This window comes from Macrotis lagotis, chromosome 1 (genome assembly GCF_037893015.1).
Source record: "Macrotis lagotis isolate mMagLag1 chromosome 1, bilby.v1.9.chrom.fasta, whole genome shotgun sequence".
In the NCBI taxonomy this organism is placed as follows: Eukaryota; Metazoa; Chordata; class Mammalia; order Peramelemorphia; family Peramelidae; genus Macrotis; species Macrotis lagotis.
This window is the reverse complement of record NC_133658.1, coordinates 10,355,541-10,383,245: the sequence shown is the minus strand read 5'-3', so window position 1 is coordinate 10,383,245 and position 27,705 is coordinate 10,355,541. Positions and strand designations below refer to the sequence as shown.

The 27,705-nt window shown below is 47.8% G+C and overlaps 1 protein-coding gene across 1 annotated transcript in view; it reads left to right on the top strand.

Moving 5' to 3' along the window:
* The window catches only part of TET3 (tet methylcytosine dioxygenase 3), a 119,938-nt gene that overhangs the window by 51,957 nt on the left and 40,276 nt on the right, over positions 1 to 27,705 (top strand). The window contains exon 2 of the mRNA XM_074195165.1: positions 19,815 to 22,116. Within this exon, the coding sequence (XP_074051266.1) occupies positions 19,815 to 22,116 (2,302 nt within the window). The remainder of the gene's footprint in view (positions 1 to 19,814; positions 22,117 to 27,705) is intronic.

Here is a 27,705-nt window from a genome sequence, read left to right as displayed (position 1 = left end):
GGTATATAATTACAAGGCAGTGTGTGGCATACAGTAAGTTCTTAATAAGTGCTTTTAGCAATCCATGCAGTCATCCATCTGATACCACTAGAACTATTTTGCAGCAGGAGGCCTTGCCAACAAGGAGAAGTCAAGTAGTCTAAGTGGGATGGACACTAGCTTCAGAATTAGGAAAATATGTATTCTGATATCTTAATATTAGATTGATTTCTTAGTTTTACATTTCCCACTGTCTTCCTTTTTCCCTGTCCCAGAGAACGATCTCTTCTAACATGGGGGATGGGAGTGAGCAGAGAGGCGGTTCAGCAAAACTTGCCATTAGATTGTAAGCTTCTTGAGGTCAAGGACTGTTTTCTGCCTCTTTTGGTATCCTTGGTAGGGCAGCTAGGTGGCACAGTGAAGAACATTGATCTTGGAGATAGGAGGATGGGAATTCAAATTCAGCCCCAGACATTTGACATTAGTGGTGTGACCTTGGGCAAGTCACTTAATCCCGATTGCCTCACAACCAGGACCAACTCCAATCATCCTGATTCATTTCCAGCCACTAGACCCAGATGACTCTGGAGGAGAAAGTGAGGCTGGTGACTTAGCACAGCAGCATCTCACTCAAATCCCATTCATGTTCTTGTCATGACATCACTTCGCTGATGTCATGGTCTTCTTTGAGAAGGGCAAAAACATCTTTAACATCATAATCTTTGGGATCATCACAGTTCCAGGAATGCAGGTGTTGCTTTAGAAATGTTTATTTCTATACTAATCAGCAGCATCGCCAGTATTCCTTATGCCTGTGCAAAGAATGAAGAGAGACAAATTCCCATTTGTTCTGGGCCAAGTTTGGTCATGATAATTGGATAGTAGCATTATTTCTTTCCGTTTATGTGCCTGAAGTCACCAGATATTGTTTTCCTGGTTCTTCTTACTTCACCTGGTGATGTCATTGCTAACCTCTTTGTCTTCCTTGGGTGTTTCTCACCCTCCCTCTTCCGGGTCTTTGCTTCCACACAAGTTCAGCTCTAATGATTTTGACAGATGGCAACTTTCCTGAGTCTTTGCCTTCCATGACTTAGTTGTGGGATCTTTGGCCAAAGAAAGAGTGTAAATATACTTACTTTTCTCATTTCGTTCCTAACTTTCTTTTTAATTTAAATTTTCTTTTTACTTTAACTTTTTTTTTTATTAAAACTACAGTTACCAAACCAGCATGGACATTTCAGCATTCAGGGTGAAAAATAATGTCTACAAAACTGGGGATTTCAATTCAGATTTTTTCAAGTGTGTGTTAAATTTAAATGGTAGTAACACAATTGCCCTGTTTTGTGTTCCCTTTTGAACATTTACATTTTTTTTGTTCCTGTGTAAAATGTCTTATTTATGATGGTTTGTTTTTCAAAGAAGTTTTACTCTCTCCATCTTCCTTTCCTTTCCCCTTCTAGAGAGCCATCCCTTAGAACAAAGAACTTCAAAAGAAAAAAAAGAAAAGAAAACCAGTCAAAGTAGCCAATACTTTGAAAAAAAGCCTGAATATTTATACAATGTTCCTTTTGTAGGGGCCCTGTCCCACTTCTGTGGAAGATCTGAGAGGGGGGAATTTTCTCTTGTCTTTGTTGGGACTTGCAACATTTTGCAACTTCATTTTCGATTGTTTGGCATTTACTCTTCCCAGTTACATTGTTGTCATCCTGGCCTGTATGGTGATCTTGGCTCAGCTTCCTTCACTCTGTATCAGTTCAGGGTAGTCTTTCAAAGTATTTTGGTTTTTTCATCAAATTTGTTATTTCTTTCTGCACTGTAATGTTTTCTTTTGCTACTTTTTTTAGGTTATTTTTCAAGACAATGGGGTTAAGTGACTTGCCCAAGGCCACACAGCTAGGTAATTACTATTAAATGTCTGAGGCTGGATTTGACTCCAGGGCTGGGTTCTCTATCCACTGCCGCCACCTAGCCATCCTCTGTAATGTTTTAATTCATTTAAGTGCCAAAATGTATTTAGTCATTTCTCAATTATGGGCAATTGAGTCTCTTTTTCCCCCCCTGTCTCTAACTCTACCTAATAACTCAACAAAATTCCTTCTCCCCAAATCCCATCAAAGTAATAGCGTGAAATGAAATAATTCAACATGTTGATCATGTTTTAAGCTGTACCTTTTCTCTTTGACCCTCTAATCATTCTACACCTCCTCCTCAGAAGGTAGGTGTCTGCTTGGTCATCCCTCTTCTAAATCAAAGCTTAGTCACTGTCTTCTAGATGGTTTCAATAACTCCACAGCTCTACAAACAATGCCCTTGCCTTCCCACAATCTGTCCTTCCAGGTATTGGTTCATGTTTTATCATCAGTTGCTGGCAATCTGGGCTATAATCTTAGGCTCCTCTGTGGGCATCGGGGTGGGAGTCTGATTGTTTGGGTCTCTTTCTATTCTGGCTGGCCTTGCTCATCTTGAAGCATCTTCCCCTCCCCAAGTTTTTTTCACAGTCAGATTGGAGGTGGCACTGCCCACTCAGAGCTTACAGCACCATTAATCATGATTAAGAGAAATCACTCCAGGACTTTGTCCCTGATGTGGGGGGGGGGGGGAAGGCTTCCCAGAATCAATGAGTTACAGAACTGGCAGCAACCTTGGAGATTATCTAAGCCTCTTACTTTGAAAATGAGGGAATAATATAATGAATAGAGTGCTGGTCCTTAAGTCAGGAGAACACAGGATGAAATCACTGTGTGACTCTCAGCTAGTCACTTAACCTCTCTGTGTTTCACTTTCCTCCCCACGAAAGTGAAGCTAATAATACTGTGGCAGCTCCCACACATGATTGGGATGAACTTCAAATGAGATGACTATAAAGCATCTTGCATTACTTAAAGTCCTAGAGCTGTCATCTGTTGCTGTTAAAAGCTATGTAGGCAACTCCCTTCATTTACAGATGAGGAAATTGAGGCTCAAAGTAGTCACAGCATCATGGGGCCTCTGGAGCCATCCAGTCTAACATCCATGTTTGTTTTTTTTTAATTTTTTTGTACCTTGACAAGCATCAATAAATATATATTTCTAAATATGCAGAAAGAGTGAGTTACATAGGGAAACCTAAATCTATTCCCACTGATGGTAGATTATCCAGGTAAATATGAGTCAAGTTGGATTAGAACTCAGGTTTTTTGGACTCTAAATTCTTTCTCCGGAACCAGTGAAGAGTGGATGTTAGTGGTGATGCTGATGTGGTCACTATTCACACAATTCATGATATATAAACCTCAGCCTTTGAGGGAGAGGGGAACACTACCAGTTCTCTGACCTTTCTTCAGTGATAGAGTCCCCTCTTGGGTGAATGAGAGAGAGGTGGCCACTGTCTCTCTTGGCCACAGTTCAAACATCAAAACTTCTTATCTGACTTATTAAATGGTTCTGAAATGAATTCCAAACTAGGAATTAGTTCTTAAAACAGCTTTGAGGGAGTTCCCTGGCATCTGCCCCCTTGCTCCAGAAGTTCCAGGATTCCCTCCAACTCAACATTTGTATTTCCTCTTCTCCGCTGGCTGTTGCAGTATCCCAGGAGAGGAGAGCAGAGTAGGGCTGCCTGGAACTGCCTGGCCAAGCCCAGGCATGTAGGAACCTGCTGGGGGAGACATGGGAGCCCAGGCAGGTGAGCCCCACAGGCTGCCCTGTGGTCCTGTCAACCAGAGATATGATTAGAAGTCAGATTGGGGTAATAAAGATGGAACAGTTCACATCCATATGAGTATTGTTCCTTGTGGACATCTTGGCCAGCCACAGTCTGGAAACAGGTTGTGTGTCTTGCCCTTCAATGAGGAGAGATTGAAAATTGGGAAATGATCCCTGTGTCCTCAAGTGGGTGGATGGTCAAGCTGAAATAGCATTTGAGATGATGAAGTGATGAGAAGAGCATTCTCATTTGGTTTTTCTCTATTTCTAAAGAATGTGGTAAAAGAGGAGACAGTTTCAAAGAATGTTTTGTTTCCTGGATCTGTTAGAGGAAGAAGTATAAATTCTCTAAGGGGACTACTTGTTAGCATGCAGCATTGAGCTTAGATTTATGTTCTGATGGCCCAAATGGATCTTGTGCATGCTGGTCACACCTGCACTTGTATGTACATGCAGGATGTGGGTGTATCTAGCTAGGTGGCTTTCTCTGAAGACTCTCTGCATGTGTGGACAGGTTTCAGCCATATGTGGGCGTGTGTTTGTGTTTGTACTCTGTGTCTGTATTTCTACATCCACACCCTATCAATGAGAAGACAGAGAAAGAGAGATAGAGACAGACAGACACACACACACACACACACACACACATGCAGATTACCCAGATTGCTGTGGGTTAGCATATCATGACTACCTTCTGTGTTTGTGAGGGACAGACAGACCCAGACATTGAGGAAGACAGGGAGTAGGGAAATGACTGCATCCTGTGCTGAGAGGTTCTAGACTGTCTCTTAAGGTAGACAAGACCACTCTCTGTGTGTGGGTATTGGGGGGGGTGGAGCTGCCTGTCTCCCAATCTGTCTTTTACACACACATACACACAGAATAGGGAGTGACTATCATCTGTGCAGAGAGAGGCTGCAGCCCACAGCCTTTAGGCCAGGCTCCTAGGAAGGGGAAGTAATCATAAAAGAGGAAAGAAGAGGAAGCCACCCCCAGAATTCTTGCTTCATTTTCCTCACAGTTCAGCATCCATGGGCCGTCCACTTAGAAACCATTTCCTCCTTTGAGCTTCCCTTCCTTCAGCTTCCTGACCCATAGAAGAGTGGATCTAGCTGTTACATAAAAACTGTTCCCAAGGTCAAGGCAGCCTGAGCCCAATTTCCTCATGCAGAGAACAGCAGAAATACCTGTGGGCTCTTCCTTGGTTTGCTGGGAGGGTCAGTAGGGATAATGCATATAAAACTGGTACAGAAATAGGACCTCACAGAAGCTAGTTGCATTAGGCAGAGTGCCAATCTTGGGAGTCTGGAGCCTGCTTCCAATGTGCCCTTTTTGGAGTCTCAGTTTCCTCCTCTGTAAAGTCAGGATAATGAAAGCACTCATTTCTCAGGGTTGGGGTTGAAAACTGATTGGATGGTAGAGGCTTTGTCATCCTTAAAATGTGATCAATCTGGATGCTGATAGGATAGAAATAATGCCGGGTTTGGAATCAAACATCCTTGGTTTGGAATCCCAGCCATGCCACTCACCACTTATGTGGGCTTTGGGGCAAGTCAGTTTATATTTGAGGAGTTTGAACTAGAGTTCTAGTCAGTGATTCTGTTCCAGAATTCCAACAGACTGGAAGAGATTGCAGTGACCCTCTAGGATAAGCCCCTCCACTATGGAAAAGGAAACTGAGGCATCAAGCAGTGCCATTGGGCTTTGAAAGTCCTTTCCGATCTATTCTCTTTCTTATCTTTCCGTTGTATGTATAACTTTCATCTTCTCCATCCCCTGGGATCTGTGTCTGTCAGTTTTCTGACTCTGGACTGTTTCCTCCTATCCCTCGTGGCTGGAGCTCTCTCCCTTGTCTCCATTTCTTGGCTCTCCTTCAAGTCTCAGTGAAAGTCCCACCTTATGTAATAAGCCAGTCCCGAACCTCAATCATCACGCCTTTCCTCTGAGATTATCCCCATTTATCCTGTCTACAGCTTGTTTCTCCACACTTGTTTGCAAGCTGTCTCCCCCATCAGACTGTGAGGACTTTAATAGAGGAGACTGCTTTTGTTTTCCAGTCTACTTGGCTCTTAACAAACACTCATTGACTTGGCTCAAAGGGACTTGCCCAAAGCCACCCAGGCAGTGGCAGCTGCCTCCTATCCAGACCCCTGAGTTTACAAATAAGGATATTGGGCCACACAGGGCAGGGCAGCCCACTCTTAGTCCTGAGCCTGAGCTATTCATCCCAGGAGTCCCTTAGGCAGAGAATGGGCTGCTGGCAGGTATTGGGCTATCCTGGTTCAAAAGTCAATGTGGCCAGGAGCTTCTCTCTGCCTTTTATTCTCCTTTCTGTTTTCAAAATCCTTAGCCATCCTTCAATGCTTGTAGGGGATCCCAGGCTGGCTTCCTGTCTGATTTGTACCAAAACAATTGCACAGGGGAAAGGAGAGGACAAGGGTTTCCCAAACCGGTCTGACCACCGACTCTCCCTTGGGAGTAACCTGGTTGGAGAATTGCCCAGATGACTGGCTTAGGTGGAGCCCAGCTGCTGTTCTGTAGAGTGGCCATCCTGCCTAGAGACTTGGGCCAAGGACAGATTCCATTTGGCCTGGGTGGGAACTGGGTGGGAGAGGAGTATCCCCATGAAGTGATCTATGCAGAACATCAGAGCTAGAAAAGATGTTGGTTTGATGGAATTATCAAATAGTTAACTCACTTTTCATAGAATGAAACTGAGGGACCTATTTTGGATTTGAGTTTGGATTTGAATCCCTGTAGCCCCTGATGAAGGGCTGAGGTGATGTCTGTCATTCCTGAAGACAAGTATCATGGTTAGGCCTGGGGAAAGTTCTGTTTTGGAAAGAGATTGGTTTGGAATCAGAGGAGTTCAGTTGGAGTCTTGCCTCAGCCACTCCAACTCTTTGTGACCTTTGGTATTTCCCTTGTTCTCGACAGATCTCAGTTTCCTTGGCTATAAAATGGGAATGTTGAAATGAACGTGACCAAAGGATCCTTTTTTAGCTCTAAATCTAGGATCCTGTGACCTCTGTGGGGAGAGGAAAGGGAAGAAGTTTCACTAGCTTGGTTGGGCTTAGAGCAGTTGGTTCAAATTCAGAGAGAAACAGAAAACTTCAAAATAATTATCTAAGGAGAAAGAATGTAAACCTGTTTCAGCACCCATTTGGAGGTGCCCATCTCATTTGGAAGGCCACAAGAATTTACTACTGATGACCCACAAGACCTAGGTTCTAGGACTCTCCAGGTCCAGGGGACAGAACTTGGTAGATTCTAAAGAGGGTGATTGGTGGAAACTGGATCTGGAGCTCATAGATTCCAAGCCAGAATAGAGGGAAGGGATGTTGTGTCTGAGGCATGGTGTGAACCCAGGTTTTCTGGCATCCTGTCTAGTGTTCTATCCATGCCCTAAAGCCAGTCACCTAGGAGGTGACATCTAGTGCAAATGAGGAAACAAGAGGGGGGATTCAGGGAGGGGAGGAAGGGGTGCCCACATGGGCATTCTTGGCTCTTGATGAAGACTGAACATGGCATGTCCTAGTTTCCTGGTCACATAGCTAGTATATGTAGGTGGAACTTGAACCCAAGTCTTCCAGTTGTTCTCTAGCCACTATGCTTCATTATTTTTCTACCCCCAAAGTAGTTTGATTCATATGGGCATTTTTCTTTTTTGCTGTCTTTGATCTTTTGGAGGAGGGGTGTATGGATAGGGTGGGAGAAGGATCCAATCAAACAGATCAGATCAAATGGTAGGCTTTCTGCCCTTTAGAGTTAGATCCTCAAAGCCTAGGCATAGGAGCAGGGGAGACTAGAAAGGCCCTTTGGGGCTGAGGAGTCATCTTTGAAACTTGGCTTGTCAAACTTCTTAGTCTGTTCTTCAGTGTCATTTTGAGGTGGGTACACAGGTAGGAAATGGAAGGAGAAAGGCAGAAACTTTAATTCCGTATGACCTTGGACAAATGACTTTTTCTCTGCCTCTATTTCCCCATCTTTAAAACAAAGGACATGGACTAGGAGGCATAAGATTTGATCTAGAATTTTAAAATAATTGCGAATGAAGTATTTGAAAATTTTATGAAAAATAATTATGGGGGTGGCTAGGTGGCACAGTGAATAGAGCATTGGCTTTGGAGTCAGGAGTACCTGGGTTCAAATCCGACCCCAGACACTTAATTACCTAGCTGTGTGGCCTTGGGCAAGCCACTTAACCCCATTTGCCTTGAAAAAAAATCTTAAAAAAACAATTATGACTAAATCTTATTAAAGATAGTTCTTGCTTTATTTAAGTGAACCATTCTATAGACTTCTATGTAAAGTAATTCTTATCTAATGTGAATTTGCTCATTGTCAAGGGAAAGGGAAGAAAAGGACCAAGACAGGAAGGGGACCAGTAAGAGGAAGGTGACTGGGGTTCAAGAATGCATGGGGACTGGGGACAGAGAAGAATGAACAGGAGGAAGAACACCTGGGGCCAGCCAGAACCAATTACTGGGGGGCCTGTTGTAACAAAGATGGGGAGCAGACACGTGAAGGCCATACATGGGAAGGGAACACATGGGAGCCAGGGACAGACATGTGATACCTAAGCATGGGGCTCACAGAAGATGGACACATTGAGCATCTTCACACTTTCAGTTGGAGGGTTTTCATTTTTGCTTTTGTTTTTTGGTGGCTGAGCTGAAGGGAGGAATGGAGAAAGAGAACCAACACTGTACTACTGTTCAGGAAAGTTAGCATAAGGTTTTTTTTAATGCGGTTTTCAGATTTTTTAAAACATAAAGTTGGATTTGTGAAATGTGAATTTACATAAAGTGAGAAATCTCCTAAATAATGTTACTAAATTATTAATAAATAATAATGTGTCATGATCTTATTAACAATTATTATGGTGTCCAGTAGCTCGGGATGAAGACATATTTCCTTAAGATACTTTAAAAATCAAATCAATTCTTCTTGAATGGAAAAGCATTAAAAATCATATTATATTCAAAACATTTATGCTAAGTGCTGAGAAAAGAGATACATAAAAATATGACAATGCCTGCTGTCCAGGACCACAAATTGTACCTGATGGATACAATGAAGGAGGGTTCTGTGCTGGGCAGATTGCCTTTAACAGAGAATGATTCTGAAATAAGACAGAAGACCTGTGCTTTGTATGTAGAGGTAGGCCTCATTCTCTACCTATTTCAGACCTCTGCAATCTGGTGACTGGATTGAACAGGAAGGTTTCTCGTTTCTTTTTCCTTTTCTAACGTCTTTCCTTGTTGTTTTTCTTTTTTTCTCATGCCATCATCATGTCAATTGTTCCCTTGGTCCTGCTTACATCTGCCTGCATTGGTCCAGTGCAAGTCTTCTCAAGGTTTCCCAGTTTTTCAGATGGGGCCTTTCTTCTAATTGTTAGAGTAATACATTTCTCACAATTTGTTCCATCATTCTCTAGGCAATGGGCACATACTCTGTGGTCTTTGTGAACAACCCAGGTGCAGCACTGCCCTTCCTTTTGCCAGCTAAATCTGGATTTGGGGAAAAGGTGCCAGTAGTGAGATGAGGTTACTCATCACAGTCTCATCACAGAGTTCCTCTTTCAGTGACTTTCTCCAGAAAAGAATTCAAATGTAAGGGTCTGCAAGTATTAATATGGAAAGGACAAATCACTATTATTCAGCCTTTAGACTTCCATTTAACTAAAAACTGCTTTGAGGCCTGGAGTGAGAAGACTCAAATTGAGATAACATCAGCATGGTTCACTGCTTTGGAAACCACATCTAACCCAAGCCAATCCTCAGATGAGGGAGGTACTGAGACATGGGACGACACTCACCAAGTACAAGAAAACTGCCAAACTACAAGGACCCTATGCAATTGTTCATTCTCTGATTTACAGATTAGGACACTGAGACTCAGCAGGGAAGGAACTCCTGGTACTCACTTAGCTAGGATATGTCAGAGGGTTCTGACCCACATCTTCTCTTACTCACAAGTTCACATTTACTTGACCTTGGTGTTGTTGGTGGATCTGATGGGGTTTCTGGGGAGTAACTCTGGGGGGAGGGGAATCTGATGGAGAAGTTGATTCAGTGGCCCCGATATTAGGAAGATGTCTTGTGGTACAAAGACCCTTCTGAGGTATAGAGGTGTGAGGTGATTTTGAACAGGATCAGTTTTCCAGGAAAGTTGTTTAGTTCTTCCAGTTGTGTCTGACTCTTTGTGGTCCCATTTTGGTGTGCTTTGCCATTTCCTTCTCCAGCTCATTTAACAGATGAGGAAACTGAGACAGGGTGAAGTGACTTGCCCAGGGTCAAACAACTAATACATATTTGAGACCAGATCTTTATGGCATCCCCTAGCCACCCTAAAAATGGTGGTCTTACCCCTATAGGAAAATATAATATGGACCACACTGTCTCCTGGTGACCTGGGTACGGTTGCTTGAGATCACCACTTATTAGTGGTTTGGAGCTGGGAGGAAATGATAGACACCATCGAGGTCAATTCTCTCCTTTGACAGGTGCATTAAGAGTTAACAGCAGTTAAGGGACTTGGCTCAGGGTCACATAGTCAATAGGTATGTAAGACAGAATTGGAACCCAGTTTGTCTTGGTTCCAAGTCCAGCTCTGCCTTCTCCACTGCATGGCCTAAATATCTGGGATAAGGGTGCGCAGAGGATTTGACTTAGAGATAGGAAACTGCAGTTCCGACTTGCATTAGAAAGATGATAATCTTTCCTCATTTTTCTTCTTATGAGTGCCTTCCCTCTGTTGATGACCTCCAATTTATCCTGTACATACTTCATTTGTACAGTTCTTTGCCTGTTGCTTTTCTCATTAGACTGAGTTCCTATGGTCTCTCTTAGAATCCCTGGTTTGGATAAATATTTATGGATCATCAGACCCTGGGCAAATTTTTTATTCTCTGAGCCTCAGTGTACCCATTTATAATATGAAGCTAAAAATGCCTGTCTTTATAAGAGTTCTGCAGAGATCTAGGCAAAGTGCTTATAAATGCCTATTGCACTAAGAAGGCTAGAGTAGAAAAGTTCCGTAAGACACCAATTCAGTGTCTTTGAAGCTACTAACATCTCAGTGTGAGCTGGAGCATGAAGAACACTTCATTTGGGTGGGGAAAAGTCAGGGTCAGAGGCCCTTTCAGAGGAACAAATAGGGGCAGATCTTTCTGGGACTTTGCCTAAGGAAGGGGAGGAGAGATCCAGGAGACATCTGGGAAGGGACTTATTAAGCATGGGGAAGACTTAGGCATGTTTCTGGTCGGCAGGAAAGGAGTCAGGAGCAGGTGGGGATGGAAGAAAAGACAAAAAAAATAAGTACGATAGGATTCATGGTTGATCTGCCGGAGAGTCAGGAGGAGATGGGATCCAGGGTACAGGGTAGAGAGAACAGCCTCAGGCTTTGTCTAGTAAATACCCATGCATACGTGTAAATGTTTTTCCCCTCCAAGGTAGCTTCATGTTTTTGTTTTATGTATCTCTTGCGTCTAGAGGAATCTGGTTTATAGGAGGTGCTTAATAAATGCATGTCTACTGATAGCTGTTGAGGGACTGGGAGTTGTAGAGAAGGAGAACTCATAGAAACAGTTGTAATATTCTAATGAATGTCACTGGAGGATTGGGTGAAGAATCACCTGGGGGGCAGCTAGATGGTGCAGTGGATAGAGTGGCCCTGGAGTCAGGAGGACCTGAGTTCAAATCCAGTCTCAGACATTTAATAATTATCTACTTGTGTGACCTTGGGCAAGTCACTCAACCCCATTGCCTTGCAAAAACAAACAAAACATATCAATTAAGGAGGAGGAAAGGAATCACTGCCACTCGGGTCCATTTGAGATTTTCCAACTTAAATTTGAAGTAGACAGCTCACACGAATGACAGCAAGCTTGGGAGGAGGAAACGAGGCAGTAGTGATGATAACAACAGAACCCTGGCGTTTCTTAAGATGTGAGCAACAACAGGACAGGAGAGAAAGAGAATGGAACTTGGCAATAATCTAGGGATTCATTGGATCACATTGGAATTGGGACTGGGATTGGGAAAGGGTGAGGGTAACCAGAGCTTTTACCTCAGAGCAGAAGACATATTCTTTGAAGCATGACCCTGTGTTGGCATCCATGATGTCCATCAATCTTCTCTTAAGGAAGCTGCGGGATAGTGTAAAGGCAGACTGAGATAGGAGTCTCAAGACCTGGATTTGAATTCTGGCTTGGACCAATGACTGACCCAAACAGTGATGGTATCTTGATGGCCCTAAGTGAGCTCACAGGTTACTGTGAGGAAAGCATTTTGGTTTATCGATGTGACAATGATCACTTGTCTAGATTTCCCCACTGGACCAGATATCCTTGGGTATTCTCTAAGCCCAGAGAACTAACCCAGACAGTAATGATGATCAGGGTCTGGCAGTTCTAACCAAAAGTATTCTGCTTCAGAATGGGGTCTCCAAAAAGGCAAGGAAGGATCCAGGAGTGGAATCAAAGTGCCCATTATGGGTGCCATCCCCATGAGCTAGCTCACAAGTTAGCAAGGGGCTGTCAACCCGAGCTGAGTTGTGCTGATTTGTTTGTGCAGACCAAGAAGTTTATGCCTGTTGATTAGGACCAGGACATTGTCAGCAGAAATGTCAGAAGGGTTATAATTAAAGAGGTTACACTTGGGATCCGTGTGGACCCTGCGATGGAAAGTGGGCAATACATCACCTCAGGTGGTAAAAATTTAGCAACTAACCAGGCTTCAGTCTGGAATCATTCCACCACCCACTGCTTTTACTCCTACACACATTACTGAATGAAGGAGGAGAAAAATCACACAATTGCACTGAGTCTACTATAAATTAATATTGCACGGCCTTAACTGGGGCAATCCTACTGTAACTCCCTTCTCAACTCACTCTCCCAGTCGCAGAAGGGACTCTTCCAAACTTTTTTTTATCCCTTTTCAAATCTCCTCTGCTTCCCCTCTGCTCTACCTTCTCAGCTGAGAATTTTACCTCAGTCTTTCAGAAAACAAATTAAAACCATTTGCCATGGAGCTCCCTCTTCTCCCCTTCCCCATATACTCTCAAATAAACAAAAAACCTCTCCCCTTTCTTCCCACTTACCTTTTTTGTGGAAGATCATCCACAGTTCATGCACCACCTTCTCTTCTCACTCTGCTCTCTCCAAAGTTATCAGTGATTTTTTTAAAAAAATGGATGTTTTCTATTTCTTACATCACTATAGTATCCCCTGAGTCCCTCCCCTGTGACACAAAGTATTTTGGGGGGGAGGGGGATGTGGTCAACACAATGGATCTACACATCGAGAAAGTCTAAAATCATGTGCAATATGTAATGTGGCCAGCCCTCTTCTCCCTACATGGGACGTTGGGGGTGACTTCTCGCATCTCTTCTTTTGAGTCCGCCTTGATTTTTTCTATCTTTAATATATTACTTTGAGTTTGCTGGTGCACAGTTTTTCTTCCCATGTCCATTTTTCTAGTCACCATGTCGATTGTTTTCTTAGCTCTGTTTGCTTTACAGCAATTCTTTGTTTTGGGGGTTTTGGGTTTGTTTTTGCTTTTGCTTTTGCAAGGCAAATGGGGTTAAGTGGCTTGCCCACGGGCCACACAGCTCGGTCATTATTAAGTGTCTGTCTGAGGGTGGATTTGAACTCAGGTCGTCCTGACTCCAGGGCCCTAGCTGCCCCTATTCTCTCTCCACCAGTTCTTGTTCCGGCACAACAATATTCCAAATCACGAGCCACAGTTAATTTAACTGGTCCCCACTCACTGGCCATCTGCTGTGACTCCAACTCAGGGCACACAAAAAGTTGCCTTAACTAGCCGGAAGGAAATGGAAAGTGCTCTCTTATCCACGGTTTCCTGGGGGTCTAGGGCCCACTGAGCTGGAGCTGGCCAACCCAGTGGCCTTGGCACAAACCTCCTTTTTTCTAGTCTTCCTGGTCCCAGGTCCTGCCCTTCCCAAGGGTACAGGATCCAAGCCGGATCATTCTTTGGCTTTGCTTTTAGATTTGGAGTTTACACATGGAGAGCTTTTGGGTTTGCAAAGGGAACCCTCTGTCTTCTACCAAGAGGGGGGTCCCTAGAAGAGGGGCCTCTTGTAAAATGACTCGCCTGACCTTCCTTCCAGCCTGGGAATCCTGGGAAAGAGATGGCAGTCTCTAGAGTCCCAGTTACTCCCATTCTGCCTGGGGAAGGGTTGCAGCAGCACATTCTTGAGGTGGAGGGCGCAGACCTGAGGCCGGGTGCCACCATGACCCACAGAGATCTCTGCCCACTGGGCAGCACCCTGGCCAGGCCACCAAGCCAAGGACGAAGTCCAGCCCTTGGGATGGGGGGAGCCTGGAGGGAGGGAGACCAAGTGAGCCGTCTAAAGAGCCCGGGTTACCTGAACGAAGACTGGCTGGGCCCTTCTCCTGACTAGGCAGGCTTTCTCCCATGCCAGTCAGTGCCAGGCAGTGCCCCAGGGGAGAAGTCACCAAGGGCAGAGGTGGCTGCAGAGCTTGGGAGAGAAGTTGGGCACGGAGAAGGAGGGGGCTCCCATCTGAGTTGGGGTGCTCTCGGATCTCCTCTGCTCCTTATTCTCTTGCTGAATTTCGAGGGTTGGGGAGGGGGCAGGGAAGTGAGCAAGGAGCGGGGGAGGGAGAGAGGGAGGGACTGGGCAGGGCGGGGCTGGGCTGGGCTGGGGCCACGCTGGGGCTGTGGGTGCTGGGTGAGTGAGGCTGCCTCTCCCCAGCCCCCAGTCAGGACCCTGGAGCCTGAGCAGCCTCCCCCGAGGCCGCCACCGCCACCACAGGGGGACCTGCCGGGACGTGTCGGTACGTGTGCGGGGTGCCTGGGCTAATGGCCCCTTCAGCCGAGTCTGAGGCCGGGGGCGCGCCGGGACTGCCCCTCCTGCCCCTCCTGCCCCTCCTGCGCTGGTGTCTCTGGTCGCTTGCTGCAGCAGCTTCCTGCCTAGCCCTGCTGGGAGAGGGCCCCTGGGGAAGGGGGAGGGGAGGGGAGGGACCCGGCCCCGCCCCCGGCCCCTGGCTCTGTCAGAGTTGGGGGGCTGCGATCCTCTCGGGGGGTGGTCTCCAGGGGCCGGGCTGGAGGAAGGCTCAGCCTAGAAACCGGTGCTTTTCTGGAGGGGGGGGCTCAGCCCCAGGGGTGACCTGAGGGCAGGGGCTGCCCTAGAGCCTCTTGGTTTGTATACACAGCTGCAGAGACTTAGCAGTGGGAGGGCCCGGCGGCCGGCTGCTCCCCTCCCCCTGGCAGGGCCAGGGCTGCCCCGAGTGAAGGGGGGGGGCTGGGAGAGGGGTCTGGGGAGGAGGGGCCAGACGCTGGGAGCTCGTGTCCGGAGTGGGGGGACACTGGCCCTTGCCCTTAGCACCCCTTTTGGCAGCCCTGGATTCCTTGCCCTTCTTTCCTCCCTATTCATGAAAGGAAAGAGGGCCTTGATGGATCACTTTCAGCACTTAGTCCTGCTTTCCCAAACACTCCCCTGTACCCATGGGAACCCTACCCTACCCGGGGGGGACCCTACCCAGGGGGGACCCTGCCCAGGGGGGACCCTGCCCAGGGGGGACCCTACCCAGGGGGGACACTACCCAGGGAGGACCCTACCCAGGGGGGACCCTACCCAGAGGGGACCCTACCCAGGGAGGACCCTACCCAGAGGGGACCCTACCCAGGGGGGACCCTACCCAGGACCCAGGGGGGACCCTACCCAGGACCCAGGGGGAACCCTACCCAAGGGGGACCCTACCCAGGGGGATCCCTACCCAGGGGGGACCCTACCCAGGGGGATCCCTACCCAGGGGGGACCCTACCCAGGGGGGACCCTACCCAGGGGGGACCCTACCCAGGGGGGACCCTAACCCAGGGGGGACCCTACCCAGGGGGGACACTACCCAGGGGGGACCCTACCCAGGGGGATCTCCGAGAATAATGGCTCAGACACAATAAACAGGATACAATGTAGCACAGGGGTTAGAATATAGAGGCCATGCAGCAGATATGGGGGAACCCTCCCTTCCTCTGCCCCCAGGGGGGGTGGGGGGCAGCCTCGTGGGCCTCACCCCCAGGTAGACTATTTCTCTGAAGGGAAAGGAATTTTTCCTAAAGGTGATTTTCCATTTGGAGCGATTTATTTCATCAGCAATTCCCAAGAGAGGAGTGTTCTCCTACCATGAATAATTGAGCTACCCTTAGGAATCTGCCCCCATAGAGCCTAGGGAGGTGGGCCGCCAGGTCCCATCCAGTCGGGGTTCAGGGGACAGAAGGAAGGAAGGATTTTCTCCTCCCTTTGGAGGGGCTAGATGGGGAGCCGGATGTTTGGGGAACATGGATGGGGGTTGGGGGCTGCTGAGCAAAAGAGCCTCTGATAGTTATCTCCCTGCTCTCTCTGCCAGAGGAACAAAGAACAGAGCAGTGGCTTGTGTCTGTGAATTGACTCCGCTAAGGAAAAAAACTGCTCTTATCATAAGGCAGAGAAATGGTCCCTTGTGAATGAACCCCTAGAGATCTCAGGGGTCAGCTGAGGAGCCCAGGTAGTATTCTTGTGGGGGGGAGAAAGGACTCATCTCCTGTACTCCCCCTCCCCACCACACTTTTGGCTTCCTTGAAAGGGGCAGGGTGCTAATGGGGCAGGGGGAGATGCTGGCCAGGACACTCCCCTTCTGAGCCATAGATTGGTGGGGGGGGGGGGGGAAGTCAGGGATGCCCCCTAGGAAGGAGCATCTAATGATGCTTAGACTGGGCCTTTTAAGGCTGGAGGGGAGGGGGAGTTCCACTAAACTTGTCTTAGGGTCCAGAGCTAGAAACAATGCCGGGAAGCTGCTGAGGCAGGTTTAGGATGGAGCTAAGGGAGGACTTCCTTAAAAGAAAAATAGAACTAAGCAAACAAGGAATGGACTGCATGATGGGCTTCCCCACCCTGACTGGCTGACCCCTTCCTTGCGGCAGAAAAGAAGAAGTCCCTTTAGTTGTCAGGCTGAGAGAAGGGTTTTGAAGCCCCTCCAGATCTGAGTCATTCCCAGGACTCTGCAATTAAACTATCTCTGGCCAAACAGGAGTGGTAAAAGATAATCCTAAATCATAATAATCACTGACACTTAGGGAGTCGGTTAAGGTTTGTAAAACCTCTTAACATTTATTCTTTCCTTTGGTCCTGACAACAACCCCAGGAGGGAGATGCTCTTCATTTTACAGGTGAGGAAGTCAAGCAGAGAGACGTTAGTTCAGTAGCTGGAATCACACAGCTAAGTGTCTGAGGCAGGATTCACACTCAGCTCTCATCTCCAGTCCACTGCACTCTTTCCTCTACTCCCCAGCTGCCAGAGATGCATTGATGATGGCTTTCTCTGTCTGGAATCCTGAGTGATTGTGGCCAGGGGAGTTGGAGCAGAGATGGGTCTTGGTGATCCTGGAGCCCGACTCCCTCATTTTACAATGCTCAGGGAAGCCAGGAACTAGGTGCCGACCTTTTTCTCCTCTTGGACAATAGTGATATTTTCCTTACGGAGCCTAATTTTGCTTCTCTGTAATGTGGATTGACTGATTTGGAAAGCACCTTCTAGATCATCTGGTTTGTGTCCTCATTTGGCAGAAGAGGAAACTGAGTTCCCGAGAGCTTTTTATAAATTTCACAAATCCAGAGGTATTCAGTTGAAAGTATTTGCTGAAGGAGAGCTCCTAGACTCTGGGTGACTGTGCTGGCCCCAGACTAGAGCTCAGGATCTCCGTATTACTGGAAGCCAACTGGTAGAGGGTTAAAGGACCACGTCGTCAAAGGGATTATTTTTCCGAAATGGCCTGGGCTAGCTAATGTCCGAGGTCCCTTCGAACTCAGAGCTTCTGTGGTCTAGGAATTCACTGCCTGGCTCTGGCCCTTCCTCCTGCTGCTGCAGAAATGATCTGCTAATTACATACTCCTGATGCTAATCCCTTGGTAAATATGGTTCTAGCCTCCTGTTAGAAGCTGGAAGGAGCTTAGGGAAATCTTGGAGCCCTGGCACAGTCCTGCCCTCCTTGTGAACCAGACTCTTCAAGGAGAAGACTCAGATCCCACAATGTGAGGGGCAGACAGAGCTGGGACTCCACCTACAACCTAGGACCCTTCTCTTCCATGTGCTGAGATCTCAGCCAGCAGATATCTGGGCCAATTCCATCCCTGTGCTTCTGGTTGAGAAACTGGGTTTCCTCTTGGGGTGGTCCTTAGGGCTGATCTCAGAGATCCAAAGGCAAGTTCCTCCCAATGTATTGCACCCCATGACCTACGAACTTTCTCCAAAGAAAAAGGAAGTGTTTCATTCCATCTTGTTCTCCTCACGTTCTTCCTAATTGCCCTTTGAAATGTGCCTTATTAAAAAAAAAACATTGGATAAAACCAGCCAAATCATAATGTGAATGCAGCATTTCCTGGCCGTAGGGTCCCCACAACTTTCTACTGAGGGGCAACCTAGCCCAAGGTTAATCAGAATTCAACTACCTTCTAGAAACAATGTTTAATTGTAAGTTTTTCTTTTTCCATTCCTTTTGTTCCCAAATAGTTCCCTTCCCAGTGAGCTATCCCATAACAGATTAAGGAAGCAAGAGGAACAGATAAGCAAAATGAACCTTCCAATATTTGCCATGTTTCCCTCTTGGGGGGGATGAGGAGCACCCAGCTTACACTCCTATCCACTCAGCTGCCTGGCCATTCACCCACCTGGCCATTCATTCACCTCTCCGCTCACTCACCCACTCCTGGGAAGAACCAACTGTTGAATTCCACCACCATCCCCCTTCTTTTTTGTTTTTTGACCCGAAGTTCTGATCGTTTCAATTGCAAAGCATTTCATTTCATAGTTGTTGCTTCCACGGCCTTTTCTGTGGTCATTGTGCATGTTGGTTAGTCTTCTATAGTTTTCTTTTTCATCTCCATCCTAGCTGGAAATAGACTGGATTGGGTGTTTTCTTTTGGAAGGATACTGAGAAACTGGAGGGTGAGTTGGTTAAGTAGACAGCTGAAACCATGGCCATATATGAGTAGCCTAAAGAAGGAGACTGTTAAAGACCTACTAGATTGGAAGGTTCTCCCATGGAACCAGCTTTTGGATAGCTACCCTGAAGCTCAGACCCTTCCTCTGCAACTTTGAGCCTCCACAGCCCCATCTGTAAGTTGGGATTCTAACCTCAAAGCACTTTTGTGGTTCTAGCCCCATGGTCTTGTGTGTGTCTGTGTGTGTGTGTGTGTGTATGTGTGTCTGACCTTGGGAAGCTCACTTCACTTCCTTCCCTGGGCCTCAGTTTCCTCACTTGTAAAATGAAAAGGTTAGACTAGATGGTCTTCTAGCTGGCCAAACTCATTGACACCAGATTTTCCTGACTTCATCTCTACAATTCTTTTTACTTCTTGTAACAGACACCCAGTCGGTAAGAATCTTCCTCTCCTCTTCACCTCCCCCATATCTGGATTTAGGATCTATCAGATTTTGTCCAAGCAGGCAATGAATTAGCTTTCCTTTCTCGTCAGACATCAAAATGTAGCAGGGTCAGTCTCTTTGGACATTAGGCCTCTTCCTTGCCCTGGGACCTTTTCTCATTGGCCGGCCTCTGGACTTTCAAAGTTTGTTGTTCTTTTTTTCCCCCCAATCAATCGACTTAGACTTCTTGAATCTAAGAAACAAGTACCGTATTCCGGCTTGCTGAATCCATGTCCACTCTCGGCTATTGAGCTGGTGAGATTTAGAAGATTAAGAGTTTGATAAACTGGGAGCTGGGAACACACAGAGCCGGCTCTGTGTAATGAATGGGACATTCAAGTCCTCCTTGCAGAAGTCTTCCTCCGGTGGCTAGCAGTTATGTGACCCTGGACAAGTCACTGTAGCTCTGATTCTCATTTGTAAAGTCAGGATGGGGTTCATTCTTGCACTTTTGACCTTGCAGGTTTATAAGGTTCTCATTAACCATTTTTGGAAGCACATTGAAAACTTTGCAAGATGTATATGTGATCTATTCTTATTCATCTCAGAGGGGAAAAAATGAGGAGTTCATTGGAAATAATTGCAGGGGGTAGGGTATGCTCTGCAGGTTTTGGAAATGGCCTGTAACTGGCCAATGGTCTTGGAGTCTGGCTCACCTCCTTCTCTTGTTCTTCCTTTCCTCCCCACCCCCTCCCTTCCCCAGACAGGCTTGGAAGGAAGCTCAGTTGATGGACCCGTCCCAGGCCGGATGGACCCAGGGCCAGTGTACCATGGGGAGGACCGGCGGCTGAACACTCCCAGGGCCCCCGTCAATGGGGCTGGAGAACCGGCTGGGCCGGGACTGCTGGGGGTTGGAGGAGTATGGCAGGTTGACCAGAAGCCCGATTGGGAACCTTCCCCCAGCCCTGCTCATGCTGCTCACCCAGAAGATGCCCATGACCTTGTGGCCTTCTCGGCAGTGGCCGAAGCTGTTTCCTCCTATGGGGCTCTCAGCACTCGCCTCTATGAGACCTTCAATCGGGAGATGAGCCGGGAAGGTGGCAGCAACCTCAGTGGCCCTCGACCTGGTCCTGAGAGCTATTCTTCAGGGGGAGAGGACCTGGATACCCTTCAGACAGCCCTGGCACTGGCCCGCCATGGTATGAAGCCACCCAACTGCAACTGTGATGGGCCCGAGTGTCCCGACTACCTCGAGTGGCTGGAGGGAAAGATCAAATCTGTGTCTGTGGGGGCAGGGGCGGATCGGCCTCAACCACCAGAGTCTTTGCCCCGAAACGAAGTGGGCCTCCCTGCAACTGGGCCCCTCCATCCTGGTGATGTGGGCCTCCCCGCACCTGGGCCCCTCCATCCTGGTGAAGTGGGCCTCCCTGCAACTGGACCCCTCCATCCCGGTGAAGTGGGTCTCCCCGCTTCTGGGCCCCTCCATCCTGGTGATGTGGGCCTCCCTGCACCTGGGCCCCTCCATCCCGGTGAAGTGGGCCTCCCAGCCCTGGGCCCTGGGCCCCTTCTTAGCCCTGATGCTTCCCAGCTGCATTCCCCCAACGGTCTGCCACTTTCAGAGAGTGCCCTAAATATTGCCAAGGAGAAAAACATCAGCCTGCAGACCGCCATTGCCATAGAAGCTCTCACCCAGCTCTCCTCCACCCTGCCCCAGCCATCCCCTTGCCCACAGTCCAAGGCCTTATCCCCAAATCCTCCTTTTCGACCTCCTCAGTCTTACCTTCGGACCTCCCCGTGGCCCGTGGGCCCCCCCGAAGAGCCTCAATCCTGTGCTCCGGAGAGTTCTGCCTTCCCTCCAGTAGCCCCCCGCACTGAGTTTCCCGAGGTCTGGGGTCCAGACACACCACCTGTGACGCCCTGCAACTCTTGGCCGGTTCCCCGAACCGGCCCTGACCCGATGGCCGAGCTGGAACAACTTCTGGGCAGCTCCAACGACTACATCCCTTCATCTTTCAAACGGCCCGAGGCCCTGCCCGCTAAGCCCAAGATCAAAGTTGAGCCCCGTTCCCCCCCTGCCCCTGCTCCCAGTCCCCGGAAGGAGGCCCCCCCTCCGCCCTCAGATGCTGACACCCACCGTAAGGTCCAGTCGACTCTCCAGCAGCACCTGCATCACAAACGCAGCCTGTTCCTCGAGCAGAACCAGGGTGGTGCCTGCCCCAGGGCCTCATCGGTGCCCCCCGCCCGAGGCTGGTGGACCCCTCCGATTCCTGGGACCCCTAGGCCCACTGACAAACCAGTCAAGGAAAAGAAGAAGAAACAGTTGGCTGCAGGGGGTGGCCTGGTCGGGGGAGAGAAGCGAGCCCTTGGGCTCAAGACGGTCACGCGGAAGATTGTGCAGATTAAGAAGCCCAAGATCCGGGACTCCCACCCTCGCTTCATGCCCCTCCGACAGATCAACCTGGAAGTGGTGAGGAGCCCCGCTCCCGGGGCCCCCAAGGCTGGCACCACACCTCCGCTGCCTCCCTGCAGGGGTACCCCCGTGCCCACCACCCCAGCCCCTTCCCATGCATTATTTGCACCAGGTCCCTCTGGGGGTAGCCTTCTGCCCCCTACTCAGGAAATGGCTTGTCCTAGCCTTGCCGCCGCTCTGCAGTCCAGTCCTACTGTCCCCCTGGTCCCTGCCGATGACAAGCTAGAAGAGCTCTTCCAACAGTTTGAAGCAGAGTTTGGGGACAACTTTGGCCTTGCAGCTGCCCCCCCAGCCCCTGCCTGCTCCCCTGAGCACCTGGCCTCCTGTGTTCTGCGCCCTGACAGTCCCTTTTCTGGACGCTCCCGAAAACAGATGAAGATTGAGGCCTCGGGCTCTGTTGCCGTGATCTCCACCACCTGCCTGGAGGCCGAGGAAGGGGGCCTGGAGACCCCCACCAAGCAGGAGCAGACAGCCACCCCCAACCTCCGGGGCTTCCTGGAGTCTCCTCTCAAGTACCTGGACACGCCCACCAAGAACCTGCTGGACACCCCCTCCAAGAGAGCCCAAGCCGAGTTCCCCGTCTGTGAGTGTGTTGGTGAGTCTCGCCATCTTACATTCCAACTCTGTTAGAGACCAGTGCTCTGGAATAGGAAGGCCTTTGTCATCTGTCCCACTGCTCCCATTGGGCAGATGGGGAGACTGAGTCACAGACATTGCTCAGGGTCAATGGTTCTCGGAGGGAGGAGAGGTGAACGTCGTGGCTTTGGGGATCCAAGCTGGCCAAGTTTTGCTGCTGGCCTCTCTCCTGAGCCTGAGGGAAGCTGCACAAATCAACTGGCCAGGCCATGGGTAGGTGCTGGGAAGAGATAGGGAAGGGGGCACCTTTCCAGTTCTTGGATCATTCAGCTTTTGAGGTTTTGGGGCAGCTAGGTGGCACAGTGGCTAGAACACTGGCCTTGGAGTCGGGAGGACAGGAGTTCAAATCCACACTCAGATACTTGACTCTTATTAGCTTGGGCAAGCCATTTCACCCTGACTGCCTGGCATCCAGGGTCATCTTCAGTCATGCTGATTCATACCTGGCCACTGGACCCAGATGGCTCTGGAGGAGGAAGTGAGGCTGGTGACTTAGCATAGCCGCTCTCCCCCCCCCCCCCCATTCTAATCCAATTCATGTGCTTATCATGACATCACCCCCCCCCCCCCATGTTGTGGTCTTCTTTGAAAGTGAAGGACAAATGACAATGACAATGAAAACAATGACAACAATAATAGCTCTTTATGAGAAAGATTGGAGGGGGCAGCTAGGTGGTGCAGTGGATAGAGCACTGGCCCTGGAGTCAGGAGTACCTGAGTTCAAATGCAGCCTCAGACACTTAATAATGACCTAGCTGTGTGGCCTTGGGCAAGCCACTTAACCCCATTGCCTTACAAAAACAAAAAAAAAATTGGAAGGGCAGGAAGGGGGCCAGGTTAGGGGAGGGATTAAAGAACACCAAACACAGAGAGAGAGAGAGACAGACAGACAGACAGACAGACAGACAGACAGACAGACAGACAGATACACAAACCCACAGAGTTAGTAGGTGGAACCTGGATGAAACTCCAGCCAACAGACAAGAGGAGTGATCAGACATGTCAGAGAGAATGGGGGAGTGACAGTATGACAGTATCCTAGGCCACCAAGAGGTCAGGAAGATTGAAGACCCAAAGGCCCAGAGAAGGTCATTCATCAGGTGAGGGGAAGCCTTCTTTGTGATGTTCATGTGAACCACATTCACCGAAAAGGCTCTTAGGCTGTTTGGGAGCCAGCAGAGGGTGTGGCCTCCACGCCTGCCATTATGCTTCCATTTGTGGGAAGCGCATCAGTGGGGGTGATCATCCCTCCATTCTCTCCCTTGATCAGGTCATTGGCTTCTTTGGGCTTTTCCAACATCTTCTCTAGATGTAAAAAATGAGGGATGGAATAGATGAGTCTAGAGAAGAGCAGGAGACGTGAGGAGGGCCTGTAAACAATGGCCAAGTCATCTGGGCCAGGCCATTGGAATGGGGTCTGCCAGCTGCCATGGATAAAGAGATCAAACTAAAAATGATCCCTTTCTTTAAAGACCTAACCCATTGGGTTACATAAGTAAATACAGGAGCAGATAAAGGAAGCTGTCAAGTGTAGACAAACATGTGGATGTGACAAAGTCAACAGAAAGAAGCGGCAAAGCAAACAGCCCCCGGAGCCTAAGTAAATCCCGGGGAATTGACCGAGAGGAACCCGGGGTGTCTGTCTGTCCCTAGGCTGGAAAAGGGGGCTTAGCAGGGGAGAAGCCATTTGGAGGGGTCCCCATCCCAGTAGATCACAAGTGTTTTACTTGGGGGGAGGCACATTTCAACACAACCAGCTTCGTTTGCATTTGTATTATGTGAACATTTAAAAACATGATTCTCAGAAGGGCTTCAGCCAGCACTATCACAGGGGCCAATGGTAGACCAAAAGGCTCATCACCCCTGCTCTGGAAGCTCCCCCAAGACCTTCCCTTCTCCTGATCTTTTACATATTTGAAAGTTCCCACTAGCCTCAGTATAGATGCTGGCTATTTCCCAGGTGGCGTTGGTGCCCAAGGAGGGAGGGGGTCCCTCAGGTGGGATCCTCAGCTAGAAATTGGGAATAACTTGCCAGGTACAATGTCAGAAAAGAGGTTTCATGCTACTATGGTGCTTAGCCATGTTTTGGGGTATACCCAGGGGGATCCACAGTCTCTAGATTGTTTTCTCAGAAGTGCTCAGAATCTTAAGGTTTTGGAGACTTAGAGCTCATCTAAGCCAAATATTGTTTTGAAGAAGAGAAAGCACAAAGGTAGATGGGTCGACCAAGTCATGACTGGTGGAGCCAGGACTTGAACCCACTTCCTCAGACTTCCATATTCATGGTTTTTTTGTTTTAGTCACAGCCTCCATCCAAACAAAAAACTGGAAGGTCCCAATAGATGAAGTTTAAATCCTTATGGGATCTTAGCCCAGGCATTCTCTCTCCCTTATGGACGCAACTTCCATCCTATTTGGGAGAGGTATGGCTACGTCACGGGGGCAAGAGATGGAGAATGAGGCCGTGTCCTCCTGGCTCCTGGATAGAGGTTTCTCCAGGTGCCCCAGCCTTGTGAGGTGTTGAGAGTTCAGTCTCACTGGGGGTTGAGGGAAGTAATGTCAGAATCCTCTGGTTGTGGGGAGCCTAGGCTGTGGTTGTCCTAGCCACTGGGTATTGACTTCAGCACTAATCATCTCTATAGCAAGAGAATAACTTCATTCATCTGAACTTGCAAAATTGCCACAGCGGATTATTGCGAATTGAGTGACTTTTTCTAGATCAAACAAGATCACAGGCCCATGACTTTCTTGATGTCATCCTCTTGGTTCCTGACTCCCATCATGTTTTTTGCTTCCATTTGAAAACCTCATGGGTGGGGAGGAACTCAAATTGTTAGGAAGTTTCTTTCTTAGATTAGGTCTGTAGTGACTCCTGTACAACTTCCAATCTTTGTTCCTAATTCTATAGTGTCAGATTTGGAAAGGGCCTAAAGAAGCCCCACTAGGACCCATCTAATGTCAGCCTGGCTCCCATTCCTCTCCCAGCAGCTATATCACTTGAGTACTCTTCTTAGGAGAAGAGCTTTCTTGACGTCCAACAGGAGCAGGCCTCTCAACATCTCTTCCTATTACTGCAAGCTCGTCCTTCTCGGGTCATACGAAACAAGTTTGACCCCTCTTGTATGTGATTGCCTATCAAATGGCCTCCTGACTTCTCTGAATCTCCTCTCATCCAGGCCAAAGTTACCCATTTCCCACATTGGGACAGTCTATCCCAGTATCCGCAAATGATATCTGTGTGATCTCTACTCCTTAATCTTGGAGCTAGCCTTCCACATGATAGCCCTTCAGACAGAAGCTTGTGGTCCCCAGTAGGTCACCCCCCAAGTCTCCTTCAGGTTAAACCTTCCCAGTTACTTCTGCAGCTGCTACTGATGTGGACTCAAATCATGGCAGCTCATTGTTGACTTTTTAGCCTTTCTTTCATCCATCCATTACCGCCATCACTGCTTCCTTCCTCTCTGAAAATTGTGAGTAGGTCAGTGAGCTAAAAACCAAAGCAACATATGCCCAATCCCTGGCAGCGCCAAGTCCTGGGGTCCCTGACTTTGGACAGCTAGCTCATGAGCTCTTCCCCCAAAGAGATGAAGAACCTTCCCAGGAGACCCAGAAATTCTTCAGAATAGATCTCACATTTCTATTCTCCTCATCAGAGTTGCATAAAATCATTCTCCTCATTTTGTAGATGAAGAAACTGAGGTTCAGAGAGATGAAATAATCTGGCCCTATTCCTGACACTGGGATTAGAATCAGGATTTACCCTGGGGTTGCTGACTTCAAAGCCTTTTCTTTGCTGTCTTTGATTCATTGTTAATTAGCACTGCCCTAAATAGCAGATCCACCACCAGCATATCATGGTGGAAAGAGGCAGTGTGACCTGGAGGAAATCATGCTCCTGGCTCTGGAATGAGAAGATTTAGGCTCCTGCCTCAGTCACTTTTCTACATGGGTGAAAACAAACAAGTCATTTTACTTCAGAGCCTCAGTTTCCTCATCTTTAAAATGAGGGGTTGAACTACTTGATTTTTGAAGTCACTGCCAACCATTTAGCTTCCCTGAGTCTCAGTTTCCTCCTCTGTAACATGAGGAGAGTTTTCCCAGTTAGGAGTTTCTCTAGTCTCTCCTAACTCTGGAGTTAGGATTTTAGGATCTTAGGAAAAGCAGGTCAGAGTTGGGCATCAAGTGCCCTGTTGGTAGAGCCATGAGGCAGGCTGAGAACTTGGAACCTTCCAAGAGACAAGGAAGCTTAAACTGTTATGTTCTCCATCCCTCCATTCTGAGAGGTGACTGCTAACTCCTTCTGTGGATAGATGTATTGAACTTACCATTCATTGCAACTCACCAAGCCATATGTCCAGCTTCTAAGTGCCACATCCAGAATGGGGTAGGGGGAGGGAGCCTGCCTTCAGGGAGCTTGCATTCTACTAGGGGAATTCACCACAAAGTAAATAAAAATATATACAATGGAACCTTGTAGTGGGTGGAGTACTAATGACCTGGGAAGACCTCAAGTGGGGGAAATGGGCAGCACTTGAATCAATCAGAGAGAGAGAGAGAATGAATGAGAGTGAGAATAAACACTCCAGGCTGCAGGTACAAGTACAAAGGCATGGAGTTTGAAAATGAAGCCTCAGGTTGGCCAGTGATTGGAAAGTAAAGTGTGTGAATGGGGAAAATGTGAGAGAGACTTGAAAAGATAGCTTGGAGCCAGATTGTAAAAGGGTGTTAGATACTACTTGGGATATTTGTAGTTTATCTTAGCGATAGTAGCTTTTTAACTAGAGAAGAAGCCATATTTATGACTTAGGAATTACCCATTTGGTTTCTGGGTGAAGGATGGATAGGCAAGGGGAAAAGACTTGATTAAGGGAATGCAATTAGTAGGCTGTCTCATTAGAATATAAGTTTCTTTTGAGTATAAATTATTTCATTGTGGGGGGCGGCTGGGTGGCGTAGTGGATAAAGCACGGGCCCTGGAGTCAGGAGGACCTGGGTTCAAATCCGGCCTCAGACACTTAATAATGACCTAGCTGTGTGGCCCTGGGCAAGCCACTTAACCCCATTTGCCTTGGGAAAAAAAAACCCTAAAAAAAAAGTTATTTCATTGTGAATACTTAGAGACTCAGTACCTAGGACAATGCCTGGCTCAGAGTAGGTGCTTAAGAAATGCTTGCTGATTGATTACTGGATTACAGTAATCTAAGAGAGAGGAAATGAAACCTGAATGATGGGGTTGCCATGTACAATTTAAAAAAATATTTTATCCTTTTCCAATTACATGTAAAAACAATTTTCAACTTTTGCTTTTTAAAATTTTGAGTTCTAAATTCTCTCCTTCCTTCTTTCTCTTCTTCCTTGTCCAAGACAGGAAGCATTTTGGTAAAAGTTATACATGTGCAGTCATGCAAAATATGTCTCCATATTAGTCATGTTGTTAAAGAAACACAGAACAACCAAAAAAAACCCCAAGAAAAATAAAGTTAAAAAAAAAGTTTGCTTCACTTTCTTTCAGATTCCGGTGTCCTCTTTCTGGAGATGGCTAGCCTTT